At 44.5% G+C, this 15,000-nt stretch overlaps 2 protein-coding genes across 3 annotated transcripts in view; both read left to right on the top strand.

Moving 5' to 3' along the window:
- Window positions 1-8,574, top strand: part of LOC115119712 (semaphorin-3D-like) — a 173,947-nt gene extending 165,373 nt beyond the window's left edge. The window contains exons 16-18 of the mRNA XM_065002089.1: window positions 4,197-4,261; window positions 5,987-6,120; window positions 6,220-8,574. Of these exons, the coding sequence (XP_064858161.1) occupies window positions 4,197-4,261; window positions 5,987-6,120; window positions 6,220-6,660 (640 nt within the window). The 3' untranslated portion in view covers window positions 6,661-8,574. The remainder of the gene's footprint in view (window positions 1-4,196; window positions 4,262-5,986; window positions 6,121-6,219) is intronic.
- Window positions 8,575-10,618: 2,044 nt separating this feature from the next.
- LOC115119711 (DDB1- and CUL4-associated factor 1-like) overlaps window positions 10,619-15,000 on the top strand; it is a 73,663-nt gene continuing 69,281 nt past the window's right edge. Inside the window, exons 1-6 of one of the 2 annotated variants that reach the window (XM_065002091.1) lie at window positions 10,619-10,781; window positions 11,564-11,690; window positions 11,881-12,031; window positions 13,255-13,368; window positions 14,100-14,237; window positions 14,532-15,000. The exon at window positions 14,532-15,000 is cut by the window's right edge and continues 32 nt beyond it. In XM_065002091.1, the coding sequence (XP_064858163.1) occupies window positions 11,578-11,690; window positions 11,881-12,031; window positions 13,255-13,368; window positions 14,100-14,237; window positions 14,532-15,000 (985 nt within the window). In that variant the 5' untranslated portion in view covers window positions 10,619-10,781; window positions 11,564-11,577. The remainder of the gene's footprint in view (window positions 10,782-11,563; window positions 11,691-11,880; window positions 12,032-13,254; window positions 13,369-14,099; window positions 14,238-14,531) is intronic. The other variant, XM_065002090.1, reaches the window with a different exon arrangement.

Consider the following 15,000-nt stretch of genomic DNA (forward strand, 5'->3'; position numbering starts at 1 on the left):
ACTCACCCAGAGGCGGCGCTCCTAGTGGCCGGAGACTTTAATGCAGGGAAACTTAAATCGGTTCTACCAAATCTCTATCAACATGTTAAATGTGCAACCAGAGGGAAAAAACATTCTAGATCACCTGTACTCCACACACAGAGAAGCGTATAAAGCTCTCCCTCGCCCTCCGTTTGGTAAGGAATCCTCCTGATTCCTGCTTACAAGCAAAAATTAAAGCAGGAAACACCAGTGACTCGGTCTATAAAAAAGTGGTCAGATGAAGCAGATGCTAAACTAGAGGACTGTTTTGCTATCACAGACTGGAACGTGTTCTGGGATTCTTCCGATGACATTGAGGAGTACACCACATCAGTCACTGGCTTTATTAATAAGTGCATCAAGGATGTCGTCCCCACAGTGACTGTACGTACATACCCCAACCAGAAGCCATGGATTACAGGAAACATTCGCACTGAGCTAAAGGGTAGAGCTGACGCTTTCAATGTGCGGGACTCTAACCCGGAAGTTTACAAGAAATCCTGCTATGCCCTGCGACGAACCATCAAACAGGCAAAGCGTCAATACAGGGCTAAGATTGAATCATACTACACCGGCTCCGATGCTTGTCTCATGTGGCAGGGCTTGCAAACTATTACAGACTACAAAGGGAAGCACAGCCGCGAGCTGCCCAGTGACACGAGCCTGCCAGACGAGCTAAATCACTTTTATGCTCGCTTCGTGGCAAGCAACACTGAGGCATGCATGAGAGCATCAGCTGTTCCGGACGACTGTGTGATCACGCTCTCCGTAGCTGACGTAAGTAAGACCTTTAAACAGGTCAACATTCACAAGGCTGCGGGGCCAGATGGATTACCAGGACGTGTGCTCCGGGGATGTGCTGACCAACTGACATTTTCAACATGTCCCTGATTAAGTCTGTAATGCCAACATGTTTCAAGCAGACCACCATAGTCCCTGTGCCTAAGAACACAAGTTGCCTAAATGACTACAGACTCGAAGCACTCACATCTGTAGCCATGAAGTGCTTTGAAAGGTTGGTAATGGCTCACATCAACACCATTATCCCAGAAACCCTAGACCCACTCCAATTTTCACACCGCCTAACAGATCACAGATGATACAATCTCTATTGCACTCCACACTGCCCTTTCCCACCTGGACAAAAGGAACACTTACTGTATGTGAGAAAGCTATTCATTGACTACAGCTCAGCGTTCAACACCATAGTACCCTCAAAGCTCATCACTAAGCTAAGGATGCTGGACTGAACACCTCCCTCTGCAACTGGATCCTGGACTTCCTGACGGGTCGCCCCGTCAGGGTAGGTAGCAACCCATCTGCCACTCTGTTCCTCAATGCGGGAGCTCCCCAGGGGTATGTGCTCAGTCCCCTCCTGTACTCCCTGTTCACCCACCACTGCATGGCCAGGCATGACTCCAACACCATCATTAAATTTGCAGACGACACAACCGTGGTATGCCTGATCACCGACAACGACAAGACAGCCAATAGGGAGGAAGTCAGACACCTGGCCGGGTGGTGCCAGAATAACAACCTATCCCTCAACGTCACCAAAGAGTAAGGAGATTATTGTGGACTACAGGAAAAGGGGGACCGAGCACGCCCCCATTCTCACCAACGGGGCTGTAGTGGAGCAGGTTGAGAGCTTCATGTTCCTCGGTGTCCACATCAACAACAAACTAGAATGGTCCAAACACACCAAGACAGTCATGAAGAGGGCACGACAAAGCCTATTCCCCCTCAGGAAACTAAAAAGATTTGGCATGGGTACAGAGATCCTCAAAAGGTTCTACAGCTGCAACATCACTGCCTGGTACGGCAACTGCTCGGCCTCCGACCGCAAGGCACTACAGTGGGTAGTGCGTACGGCCCAGTACATCACTGGGGCCAAGATTCCTGCCATCCAGGACCTCTACACCAGGCGGTGTTAGAGGAAGGCCCTAAAAATGTACAAAGACCCCAGCCACCCCGGTCTATGGACTGTTCTCTCTACTACCGCATGGCAAGCGGTACTGGAGTGCCAAGTCTAGGACAAAAAGGCTTCTCAACAGTTTTTACCCCCGTGCCTTAAGACTCCAGCTATTTGCATTGCTGCTGCTAATCTCTGTTTATCATATATGCATAGTCACTTTAACTATACATTCATGTACATACTACCTCAATTGGGCCTACCAACCAGTGCCCCCCGCACATTGGCTAACCAGGCTATCTGCATTGTGTCCCGCCACCACCCGCCAACCCCTGTTTTACACTACTGCTACTCTCTGTTCATCATATATGCATAGTCACTTTAACCATATCTACATGTACATACTACCTCAATCAGCCTGACTGACCGGTGTCTGTATGTAGCCTCGCTACTTTTATAGCCTCGCTACTGTATATAGCCTGTCTTTTTAGTGTTGTTTAATTTCTTTACCTACCTATTGTTCACCCAATACTTTTTTTGCACTATAGGTTAGAGTCTGTAAGTAAGCATTTCACTGTTATATTCAGCGCACGTGACAAATAAACTTTGATTTGATTTGATCAGCAAAAGATGACAATCGTATAATGCTTCAAAACTACTTTTACATGACTGCCTTGCTATCTCTGTAGACAATGACAGACACATGTATGTTGTGAAGGATGAACAATAATGTACTATTCTATGTTGTTGTATTTCTGTGTAGATATGATTGTGTTGTATTGTGTTGCTCTTTGTTTGTGAACCCCGAAAGAGGAATTGTTGCTATAGTAACAGCTAACGGGTATCCAACAACCAAATAAACAAACAAACATTCTGCCACAGTTCAAAGCTATCAGAGTTATGTCATGGTTATGACATGGTTATGACATCTAGGTTATGACATGGTTATGACATCCAGGTTATGACATCCAGGTTATGACATGGTTATAACATCCAGGTTATGACATCTAGGTTATGACATCCAGGTTATAACATCCAGGTTATGACATCCAGGTTATAACATCCAGGTTATGACATCCAGGTTATAACATCCAGGTTATGACATCCAGGTTATAACATCCAGGTTATGACATGGTTATAACATCCAGGTTATGACATCTAGGTTATGACATCCAGGTTATAACATCCAGGTTATGACATCCAGGTTATGACATGGTTATGACATCCAGGTTATGACATCCAGGTTATGACATGGTTATGACATCCAGGTTATGACATCCAGGTTATGACATGGTTATAACATCCAGGTTATGACATCCAGGTTATGACATCCAGGTTATGACATCCAGGTTATGACATGGTTATAACATCCAGGTTATGACATCCAGGTTATGACATCCAGGTTATGACATCCAGGTTATGACATGGTTATAACATCCAGGTTATGACATCCAGGTTATGACATCCAGGTTATGACATGGTTATGACATCCAGGTTATGACATCCAGGTTATGACATGGTTATAACATCCAGGTTATGACATGGTTATGACATCCAGGTTATGACATCCAGGTTATAACATCCAGGTTATGACATCCAGGTTATGACATGGTTATAACATCCAGGTTATGACATCCAGGTTATGACATCCAGGTTATAACATCCAGGTTATGACATCCAGGTTATGACATGGTTATAACATCCAGGTTATGACATCCAGGTTATGACATCCAGGTTATGACATACAGGTTGTGACATGATTATGACATCCAGGTTATGTCATGGTTATGACATCCAGGTTATAACATCCAGGTTATGACATACAGGTTGTGACATGGTTATGACATGGTTATGTCATGGTTATGACATCCAGGTTATGACATGGTTATGACATCCAGGTTATGACATCCAGGTTATGTCATGGTTATGACATCCAGGTTATGACATCCAGGTTATGTCATGGTTATGACATCCAGGTTATGACATCCAGGTTATGTCATGGTTATGACATCCAGGTTATGACATCCAGGTTATGTCATGGTTATGACATCCAGGTGATGTCATGGTTATGACATGCAGGTTATGACATCCAGGTTATGACATGGTTATGACATCCAGGTTATGACATCCAGGTTATGACATCCAGGTAATGGCATCCAGGTTATGACATGGTTATGACACTCAGGTTATGACATGGTTATGACACCCAGGTTATAACATCCAGGTTATGACATCCAGGCTGTCTGCTATTTTATCTCCTCAGGCGAGCTCGGCGCCAGGATGTGAAACATGGGGATTCAATGAGCCAGTGTCACAATGCAGAAGATGGTAATTAGTGTGTTTGTGTGTGCGTCTACTGTTTATGTCTGTTTACATTTACATTTAAGTCATTTAGCAGACGCTCTTATCCAGAGCGACTTACAAATGGGGGGGGTGTCTGTCTATGATACTGTATGCCTCTTATTGCAGCTAGTGCCAGCCAGTCTCAACTCAGTAGGTAACTCAACTCATATTATTGTGGCTTTTAATGTATTAGTTTGCGCTAAGTTACAGGGCCAGCCTGCCTTAGTTCACTAGGCTCCTAGGACCATGTCTGATGTACTGTAACTTAGTTCACTTCTTTCTCCGTCTTAGATCATAATATATTAGTTTACAGTCCGTTGCAGCACCAGTCAGCTTTTCTCCAGTTCAGTATTACCACGATGTGTGCTGATGTAACTCGTCTTGTGGTACGGTACCAGACCAGCTGTAAATGTCTGGAGATTAGATGTGACTGCTCATAGGTTAATGGGGCGGCAGGGTAGCCTAGTGGTTAGAGCGTTGGACTAGATTGTGTGTGATCGTGTGTAACCCCAGAACTCTGAACCAGATCGTGTGTGATCGTGTGTAACCCCAGAACTCTGAACCAGATCGTGCCCCCCCCCCCCCCCCCAGAACTCTGAATCAGATCGTGTGTAACCCCAGAACTCTGAATCAGATTGTGTCCCCCAGAACTCTGAATCAGACCGTGTGTCCCCCCCCCAGAACTCTGAATCAGATCGTGGTCCCCCAGAACTCTGAATCAGACCGTCCCCCAGAACTCTGAATCAGATCGTGTCCCCTCCCCCAGATCTCTGAATCAGATCGTGTCCCCCAGAACTCTGAATCAGATCGTGTCCCCTCCCAGAACTCTGAATCAGATCGTGTCCCCCCCCAGAACTCTGAATCAGATCGTGTCCCCTCCCCCAGAACTCTGAATCAGATCGTGTACCCCCAGAACTCTGAATCAGATCGTTCTCCCCCAGAACTCTGAATCAGATCATGTCCCTCCCCCAGAACTCTGAATCAGATCGTGTACCCCCAGAACTCTGAATCAGATCGTGCCCCCCCAGAACTCTGAATCAGATCGTGCCCCCAGAACTCTGAATCAGATTGTGTCCCCCCCAGAACTCTGAATCAGACCGTGTGCCCCCCAGAACTCTGAATCAGATCGTGGTCCCCCAGAACTCTGAATCAGACCGTCCCCCAGAACTCTGAATCAGATCGTGTCCCCTCCCCCAGATCTCTGAATCAGATCGTGTCCCCCCCAGAACTCTGAATCAGATCGTGTCCCCCCAGAACTCTGAATCAGATCGTGTCCCCTCCCAGAACTCTGAATCAGATCGTGTCCCCCCAGAATTCTGAATCAGATCGTGTCCCCTCCCCCAGAACTCTGAATCAGATCGTGTACCCCCAGAACTCTGAATCAGATCGTTCTCCCCCAGAACTCTGAATCAGATCATGTCCCTCCCCCAGAACTCTGAATCAGATCGTGTACCCCCAGAACTCTGAATCAGATCGTGCCCCCCAGAACTCTGAATCAGATCGTGCCTCCCCCAAAACTCTGAATCAGATCGTGCCACCCCCAGAACTCTGAATCAGATCGTGCCCCCCAGAACTCTGAATCAGATCGTGCCCCCCCAGAACTCTGAATCAGATCGTGCCTCCCCCAGAACTCTGAATCAGATCGTGTACCCCCCCAGAACTCTGAAGCAGTGACATAACTTTTAACAGCTCCTGTTTCCTGCCTTCCAGGTTCTGAGTCAGTGGAGCTGAAAGGGATCTATGGGGTGCAGAGCAGCTCAACCTTCCTAGAGTGTATGCCCAGATCCCAACAGGCTACAGTCAAGTGGACAGTTCAGCCGTCACACACTCACACTAGCAGAGAGGTTTGATCAGCATTGATCTTCTCATTCATAATTGAACCATTAACTAATATTCATCTAATAATGAACTTTTTCTTGTCTTGCCCTGCTGTCCTTGTTCAGCTGCTCCAGAGCGAGGATCGTACGGTCCACATGAAACGGGGTCTCCTGGTGCAGCGGCTGGAGCCAGGGGACGCTGGCCTCTACACCTGTACCACCCTGGAGCACTCCTTCTCCCAGGTCCAGGCCCGCTACAACCTCCAGGTTATACCCCAGCAGAGCATGACAGCATCCCAGGCCAGGGCATCTGATCCTGGGGCCGGAGGGGCAGGGCTGAGGGGGGGCCCTGGAGGTCCTGGGAGCCACACCCAGAGACACACCAAGCTCCTCAGGAACTACAAGGACCTGCACATGGTGGGCATGGCTAGCATGAGTGCAACCGAGTACTGTGAGCAGCTGTGGTACCGAGAGAAGAAGAAGCTACGCCAGTTGAAGTGGAAACAGACCCAGGTGGACAACGGCAAGGCCAGGGTGCGACGGCACGACTCCACCCCACTACAATGACCAGCTAGGGATGGGGATGGACAGAGATGTGGGCTGCGTCACAGTTCTCCGCGGTTTCTCCTGATATGTGCACTTTCACTCATGGATATAACAATGGTATAAAAACTCCATCCAGCCAATGCTTACACCGAGCCTATGCCTTGAAATCCGTGACAGGTAGTGTGCAAGTGCACACTTCATGTACAAGGGTGCAGAATCAGAAAGTAGCCTTGGAGATAAAGAGAATGTATGAACACACAGTAATACAGCCTTTATTTGAACAGACAAAACATTAAGAACACCTTCCTAATATTGAGTTGCACCTCCCCCCCTCTTTTCCCTCAGAACAGACTCAATTTGTCGGGGACATGGACTCTACAAGGTGTCGAAAGCATTCCACAGGGATGCTGGCCCATGTTGACTCTAATGCTTCCCACAGTTGTGTCAACTTGGCTGGATGTTCTTTGGGTGGTGGACCATTCTTGATACACACGGGAAACTGTTGAGCGTGGAAAAAACTCAGCAGCGATGCAGTTCTTGACACACTCAAACCTGTGCGCCCGGCACCTACCACACCCCGTTCAAAGGCACTTAAATATTTTGTCTTCCCCCCCTTCACCCTCTGAATGGATGAACACCTACTCATTCAAGGATTTTTTCTTTATTTTTACTATTTTCTATATTGTAGAATAATAGTGAAGACATCAAAACTATGAAATACCACATATGGAATCATGTAGTAACCCAAAACAAAAATGTGTTAAATCAAAATATATTTTATATTTGAGGATCTTCAAATAGCCACCGTTTGGATTTAACAAGTGACATCAATAAGGGATCATAGCTGATCTCCTGGATTCGCCTGGTCAGTCTATTTAATCGAAAAAGCAGGTGTTCCTAATGTTTTGTCTACTCTGTGTCTTAGCTTAATATTGTTATTATCAGTTAACCTTTGTCGCACAGAATAATGTGTATGATATGATATTTTAGATTTACATTACTCCTCAATCATCCCCTGTATTCTGTGTAGACATGATTTCGACCCGAAACGTTTGTTATTGCGCTCTGGACTGGTGAGTTTGTTACCAAATAAAAACAGGACAGACCGTTCTCTGCCACATGTGTTGAGGGGGGCGGGGTGGGGTGGGGGGGGGGTTATTTGTTCTATCATCACAACCACAGGTGTTCTGGAACTTCAGAGCTGTGAGGGGAAATGAGTTGGGCCACTCTGATGTTCCCTCCATCTCCTTCCTTCCTTCCTTCCTTCCTGGCAGAGTAGAGGAGAAGCATTTCATTTCCTGGTCCTGTGGACAACAACGCTGAGAAGCCTCCTTTACATTTGAAGAGTTTATTTTAGATAAATTCAAAAATAGTTTATTTCAGATGTATATAACAATTGTTTTTTTGTTGCAAAACACTATATATACAGTGTTTAACTGGAATGTTCCTATCCTTTATATTTAACATATAAATTCCAAAAGAGTTTATTTACAAAACACTATATCCATCCATTTTTCCATGTGTTTTTTTTTTTATCCCATCAGATATAAATGCTTATACCTTGGTGTGAAGTATTACTGTCCTCGTAGATGTTCAACGTGTAGAACAATCGGTTTAGTTAGTAAAGAGCTGTAGATCCAGTGTTTAGCTGGAATGTTCCTGTCCTGTATATTTCACTTATATATTCAACACATGAATCTAGCCTCATTCTATAGTGTTTGGTTAGAGTGAGGTCTCATCCCAAATGACACTCTGTTCCCTATATAGTGTACAAATTGTGACCAGAACCCAGATCTCATATTATTGTATTAAATCCTGTTTAACTACAGTATATATATATATATATATATATACACATGTATATTTTTTATGTTGGATGTATCATTTGTATAGCTCTTTATTAAAAATAAAAAAATGAAGTAATTATTTTTCACATTTGACTGTGTAAAACTTTGCAGTGCTACTTTTTTTCTCTGAGAGTGAGGCGGATATATCTCGTTATGCAACCAAAATGTGATGGTTTGTCTCTCTGAACCCATCTAGTGATAGTTTTTTAAAATTATATACAGACAGACAAACCTGAAGGAAACATACAAACATTCATCTAATTCCAAAAGATGTTTGGCTTTGAAGCTGAAGCGTTACAGATTCCTAGATTGAAATGTATAGGTCATTTCAGATTGAGCCGACATATGCACAGTTTACTGTGAATGCCTTCTCCATGCCTTTACATTTCAATTACGCTAAAGCTGAACTTCCGCAGTGCACATTGAATAGAGCCCTCAGGCTAACATTTCTAGACGGTATGGTATCCTGTATCAATTAGGCCGCTGGTTGAATAGTCAGTCTGTCAGACAGACCTCAGACAGGGCTGTGGACAGTGTGGTTATTTTTGACTGGGAAAATCAAAGGTTCTCAGCATCTGGAGAGAATGAACACACGCAGACACACACACACACACACGCATACACACACACACACAAACACACACACACGCGCACACACTGAGGCAGGTTTTCCTCTAACTCTTGACCTGGGCTTTCCTCCTTTCAGATTTCTTTAAACACTGAATGGCTTTCGAATGGGTATCGAGTGTTCCTGAATGTTTCAGACTTAAATCTGTTTTGAAATCAAAGAGACGCTTTGAATATTTTTCTGTCCATGACTCCAAAACAATTGACTGAGCTTGAGGAATTTTGACCCCCCCCCCCCTCAAAAAAAAGACTGTCCAGCTGAATCCTGGTGAAATCTTTGATCCCTTATTGATGTCACTTGTTTAATTCACTTCAGTCAGTGTCAATTAAGGGGAGGAGACAAGTTAAATAAGGATTTTTAGGCCTTGAGACAATTGAAGGGGTGGGGTGCAACTCAATATTAGGAATGTGTTCTTAATGTTTTGTACACTCAGTGTATTTTGCCCTAAGAGTTGTGCAAAGTTGGTAGAATCTTATTCACAATGATTCACAGCTGTAATGGTGCTTCCATCAGATAGGGTGTGAAGACGTGCGATTAAGAAATCTTTGTTTTGTATTTTTTTTTAAATTAATTTAGAAAATTGTCCATAATTTGATAAGCCATGGTAATCAGCACAGATCGCATAATTCAACAGTAGTGTGACCGACCGGGTATCAAACCCTAGTGCAAAGGACTGTACAAAAAATACGAATTTCCAACGTCTTGTGTTCACTGAATTGACATGTTCCACCGTGTGACTTGTTGTTTATCGTATAGTTATCACCATCTAGTGTTGTGTTTTTTGTACACTACACAACTGACTTGTTGACGTGTCATTTTTTTTCTCCATTATGTAGTACAGTCATCGTTTAATAAACAAGGTTTCAATTTATTTATCCTATTTATGTGTACGTTATCTTTATATATGAGTCAAAGGAGTATATTATAAAGCTGTACGGGACCTTTTTCAGTGAGACACCCTTCCAGTAGCTACTAGTATGTTGCTTCTCTACACATCACGAAAGGGAATGGTTTGGTGATTCATTAGCATAAAATGTATCATAATTTCATGTCATAACGCCTTTCTTAATGGAGGTAAGACTGCTATGTTAAAAAGGAACGATTGATTTCAGAATTTGGACACATTACCTCTCTCTTCGTGAGATAGGTCTACACATTGTTGAACAAACTAAATAATTCCAAGTATGACTATAATTTAAAAGCCACCCATTCACATACAAACAATTGATTAGCTAAGTAAATAAACTCGATAATATATTCCTGAATGAACATCCCGCAAACTGACACTGTTCATGTCATGATGACTAACCATTTAGACAAAAAAAACATATATTATTTTTTAATCACACGATTGTAGTGATTGTTTTTTAAATGTTTTATAATAAAATAAAATAAAAATCTATAAATATCTTCCTGATTATAAAAAAAGTATAAATACAAAGTTAGAACGATAATAAGGAGATAAGAATGGAGCGGAATAAAACGTCAATGACGTCATCAAAAGTCGCCATGTGTCTGTGACGTTTCCAGCGTGCCGCCGTGAGTGAAGTTTGCGAAATAAACATGTGAAACTTTCGCTTATATTAATAGATCGTTCCACCCCCCCCTTCGTCAAATTCACAACAATACGTTTGAGCTACAGTTGTCTTCTGCAACTTCAAAAAAAGGTAGGCAATCCAGGTGTTTAAAAGCAGTGCACTTGAGTGATCCTGTCGTGACACGACTCCCTTGTTTTTCGGTATGAGCGACTCGTGCGTGCTCGGTAACGTTTGCTGGCTTGTGTTGGGAACACATTGTTAAACAACCCAGTGATCTGATAGTGTACTAACTGCCTAGCTATACACGCCGCACCTAGTATGAGTTAGGAAGAAATCAAAAGCAGCCTAGCTTGCTACGCTAATTTACCTAACAGTTGGCTGGGAACGTTATTTACGCCAAGTTGTTTCCACACAAACACAATGCTAGCGTTAGTTAGCCACCTGTTGGATGTCTTTTTGCTAGCTAGAGCTACCACATTGACACTCTTGTTTCTCTCCCAACTAACTACTCGTTAATTAGACATCTAACTACTTAACTAACTAGTTACGCAGTACTCCTGATCTCCGTCGACTGACTAGTTAGTTTACGTCACGTCGTTTGTCCAAGTAACTAATTATCCAGCTTAAACGTGACTAGTAAGCTAGATCAAACTGCGTTGATCAGTTCAGACATCGACATCGAGTAGCTAACGAGTGACTTTAGCTACTGTTTTCACTCTTAAACGTTAATCTAGACATTTGCAGAGAGTGAAATGTCAGGATGACATTCAAGATCTAATATCAGAGTCTGGGTAAACAGGGTTGTAAACACACGTCGAGTTGTCGTCTCTCATGTACCGTCTCAGAACTTAATCATCCTGTATTGTACATCTTCTCTTTCTCTCTCTCTCACTGTGCCCTCCTTCTCTCAGGTAAAAAAAAAAACATGGCCTCTCCTGCTGTGCTGGTGGACGCCAAGGCAGAGCTGACCTCTCTGCTGGACCAATGGGAGACGGAGCAGCAAGGGACCACTGACGACCTTGTCTCCATCCTCACCAAGTCAGTAACACCAACTAGCTGATAATGGAAAAGACTAGTGGGAGACTTCAGTGGATTTACTGGCAATGTTTTGTATTGGCCTGTTGCTGTTTAGGTCCATCCGTTGCTGCTGTGTAGACATTACAAAAGTCATCTTCTATTCTTCATATGACAGACAGTTGATAATTCATGTTTTCTTTGCGTGTGTTAGAATCTCTGAGCTGGTAGAGCGCGAGACAGAGGAGTATCATAAAGCTGATCCTGATCCGTTTGATGACCGACATCCAGGACGAGCAGACCCAGAATGCATGTTGGGACATTTACTCAAAATCCTCTTCAAGAATGACGACTTCACAAACGCGGTAAGAATCGAGGCTGCTGTCAATACAAATTAACACAGGCCTGTGACTGTCAATACAAATTAACACAGGCCTGTGACTGTCAATACAAATTAACACAGGCCTGTGACTGTCAATACAAATTAACACAGGCCTGTGACTGTCAATACAAATTAACACAGGCCTGTGACTGTCAATACAAATTAACACAGGCCTGTGACTGTCAATACAAATTGAACTACACTTCTATTACGTTAATTAGAGTGCTGAGGCCTGTGACTGTGTTAACCCTGTGTCCGACCTCTGACCTCTCCCTCTAGTTGCTGAATAGCTATGTGATGACCAGTAGAGAGCTGTGTTAACCCTGTGTCTGACCTCTGACCTCTCCCTCTAGTTGCTGAATAGCTATGTGATGACCAGTAGAGAGCTGTGTTAACCCTGTGTCCGACCTCTCCCTCTAGTTGCTGAATAGCTATGTGATGACCAGTAGAGAGCTGTGTTAACCCTGTGTCTGACCTCTGACCTCTCCCTCTAGTTGCTGAATAGCTATGTGATGACCAGTAGAGAGCTGTGTTAACCCTGTGTCTGACCTCTCCCTCTAGTTGCTGAATAGTTATGTGATGACCAGTAGAGAGCTGTGTTAACCCTGTGTCTGACCTCTGACCTCTCCCTCTAGTTGCTGAATAGCTATGTGATGACCAGTAGAGAGCTGTGTTAACCCTGTGTCTGACCTCTCCCTCTAGTTGCTGAATAGCTATGTGATGACCAGTAGAGAGCTGTGTTAACCCTGTGTCTGACCTCTGACCTCTCCCTCTAGTTGCTGAATAGCTATGTGATGACCAGTAGAGAGCTGTGTTAACCCTGTGTCCGACCTCTCCCTCTAGTTGCTGAATAGCTATGTGATGACCAGTAGAGAGCTGTGTTAACCCTGTGTCTGACCTCTGACCTCTCCCTCTAGTTGCTGAATAGCTATGTGATGACCAGTAGAGAGCTGTGTTAACCCTGTGTCCGACCTCTCCCTCTAGTTGCTGAATAGCTATGTGATGACCAGTAGAGAGCTGTGTTAACCCTGTGTCTGACCTCTGACCTCTCCCTCTAGTTGCTGAATAGCTATGTGATGACCAGTAGAGAGCTGTGTTAACCCTCTGCCTGACCTCTGACCTCTCCCTCTAGTTGCTGAATAGCTATGTGATGACCAGTAGAGAGCTGTGTTAACCCTGTGTCTGACCTCTGACCTCTCCCTCTAGTTGCTGAATAGCTATGTGATGACCAGTAGAGAGCTGTCCATGAACACGGCAGCGTGTCGTCTGCTACAGAACATAATGCCTGGTCTGGAGACAGCTGTAGTGTTCCAGGAGAAGGTACTGTACTGTCATTCAGACAGCTGTGGTCTTCCAGGAGGAATGTACTGTACTGTCATTCAGACAGCTGTGGTGTTACAGGAGAAGGTACTGTACTGTCATTCAGACAGCTGTGGTGTTACAGGAGAAGGTACTGTACTGTTATTCAGACAGCTGTGGTTTTCCAGGAGGAATGTACTGTACTGTCATTCAGACAGCTGTGGTGTTACAGGAGAAGGTACTGTACTGTCATTCAGACAGCTGTGGTGTTACAGGAGGAATGTACTGTACTGTCATTCAGACAGCTGTGGTGTTACAGGAGAAGGTACTGTACTGTCATTCAGACAGCTGTGGTGTTACAGGAGAAGGTACTGTACTGTTATTCAGACAGCTGTGGTGTTACAGGAGAAGGAACTGTACTGTCATTCAGACAGCTGTGGTGTTACAGGAGGAATGTACTGTACTGTCATTCAGACAGCTGTGGTGTTACAGGAGAAGGTACTGTACTGTCATTCAGACAGCTGTGGTCTTCCAGGAGAAGGTACTGTACTGTCATTCAGACAGCTGTGGTGTTACAGGAGAAGGTACTGTTATTGTCAATCTCCTAGCATCCTTGACTAGCTCCATCATAGTTAGAAATCTAATTGAATCCATTATGGAAACAAGTAGTTTTTCCTACACGCACACAGTCCCCTGTTTTGAAATGCTGTGGATGTGCTCTCTAGACTAACTGTCTGTGTGTGTTGAAACAGGAGGGTCTGGTTGAGAAGCTGTTTAAATGGGCCCAGGAGGCAGAGCAGCCTCTGTGTATCTATGCTACAGGGCTACTGGCCAGAGCGATGGAGAACCAGGAGATAGCTACCAACTACAGGGATGACAACTCTAAACTGGTTAGTGTACACAGGCACACGCTGTTGTTGTTGTTTGAGATGTTGTTGTTGATGTTTTTGTTGTTGTTGATGTTTTTGTTGTTGTTGTTTGAGATGTTGTTGTTTGAGATGTTGTTGTTTGAGATGTTGTTGTTGTTTGAGATGTTGTTGCTGTTGATGTTTTTGTTGTTGTTTGAGATGTTGTTGTTTGAGATGTTGTTGTTGTTGTTTGAGATGTTGTTGTTTGAGATGTTGTTGTTGTTGTTTGAGATGCTGTTCATAGACGATGCGTCAATGTAATCCTTGGTGTCTCAGGTGCCACTAATGCTGATGCGGCTACGTGAGCTGCAGGATAAAGACTCAAAGAGTCGTCAGGCCTTAAAACACCCCAGTCCAAAGAAGGCTTCTCAGTCCCTCCAGTCTGTAGCAGAGGAGCCTACAGACGGAGACGTTGATGAGGAAGAGGGCAGCACATCTCAGAATACAGCAACGGATAACATGGAGGAAGATGAGGAGGAGGAGGAAGAAGAGGAGAAGAAGAAAAAGGAGAGAGGAAGAGAGACAACATGTAGTAGTAGTAGTAGTAGTTGTAGCAGGCCTGTGTGGTCCAGACCCAAGCCGTCGTTCCACTTGGGTAAGGCCCAGAAGACCAGCAGCTGTGTATCGGTGAAGCCCATTCCAGACCCCCTGTACCAGCCAGGTCCAGGGCCAGGCCCCGAGACCAGCCTGGGAGAGCCTGAAACCAGGGGGCAGGAGTCTGGAGGAGGACTGGGGAGGAAGAGAA

Source organism: Oncorhynchus nerka, linkage group LG15 (assembly GCF_034236695.1).
Source record: "Oncorhynchus nerka isolate Pitt River linkage group LG15, Oner_Uvic_2.0, whole genome shotgun sequence".
Lineage (NCBI taxonomy): Eukaryota > Metazoa > Chordata > Actinopteri > Salmoniformes > Salmonidae > Oncorhynchus > Oncorhynchus nerka.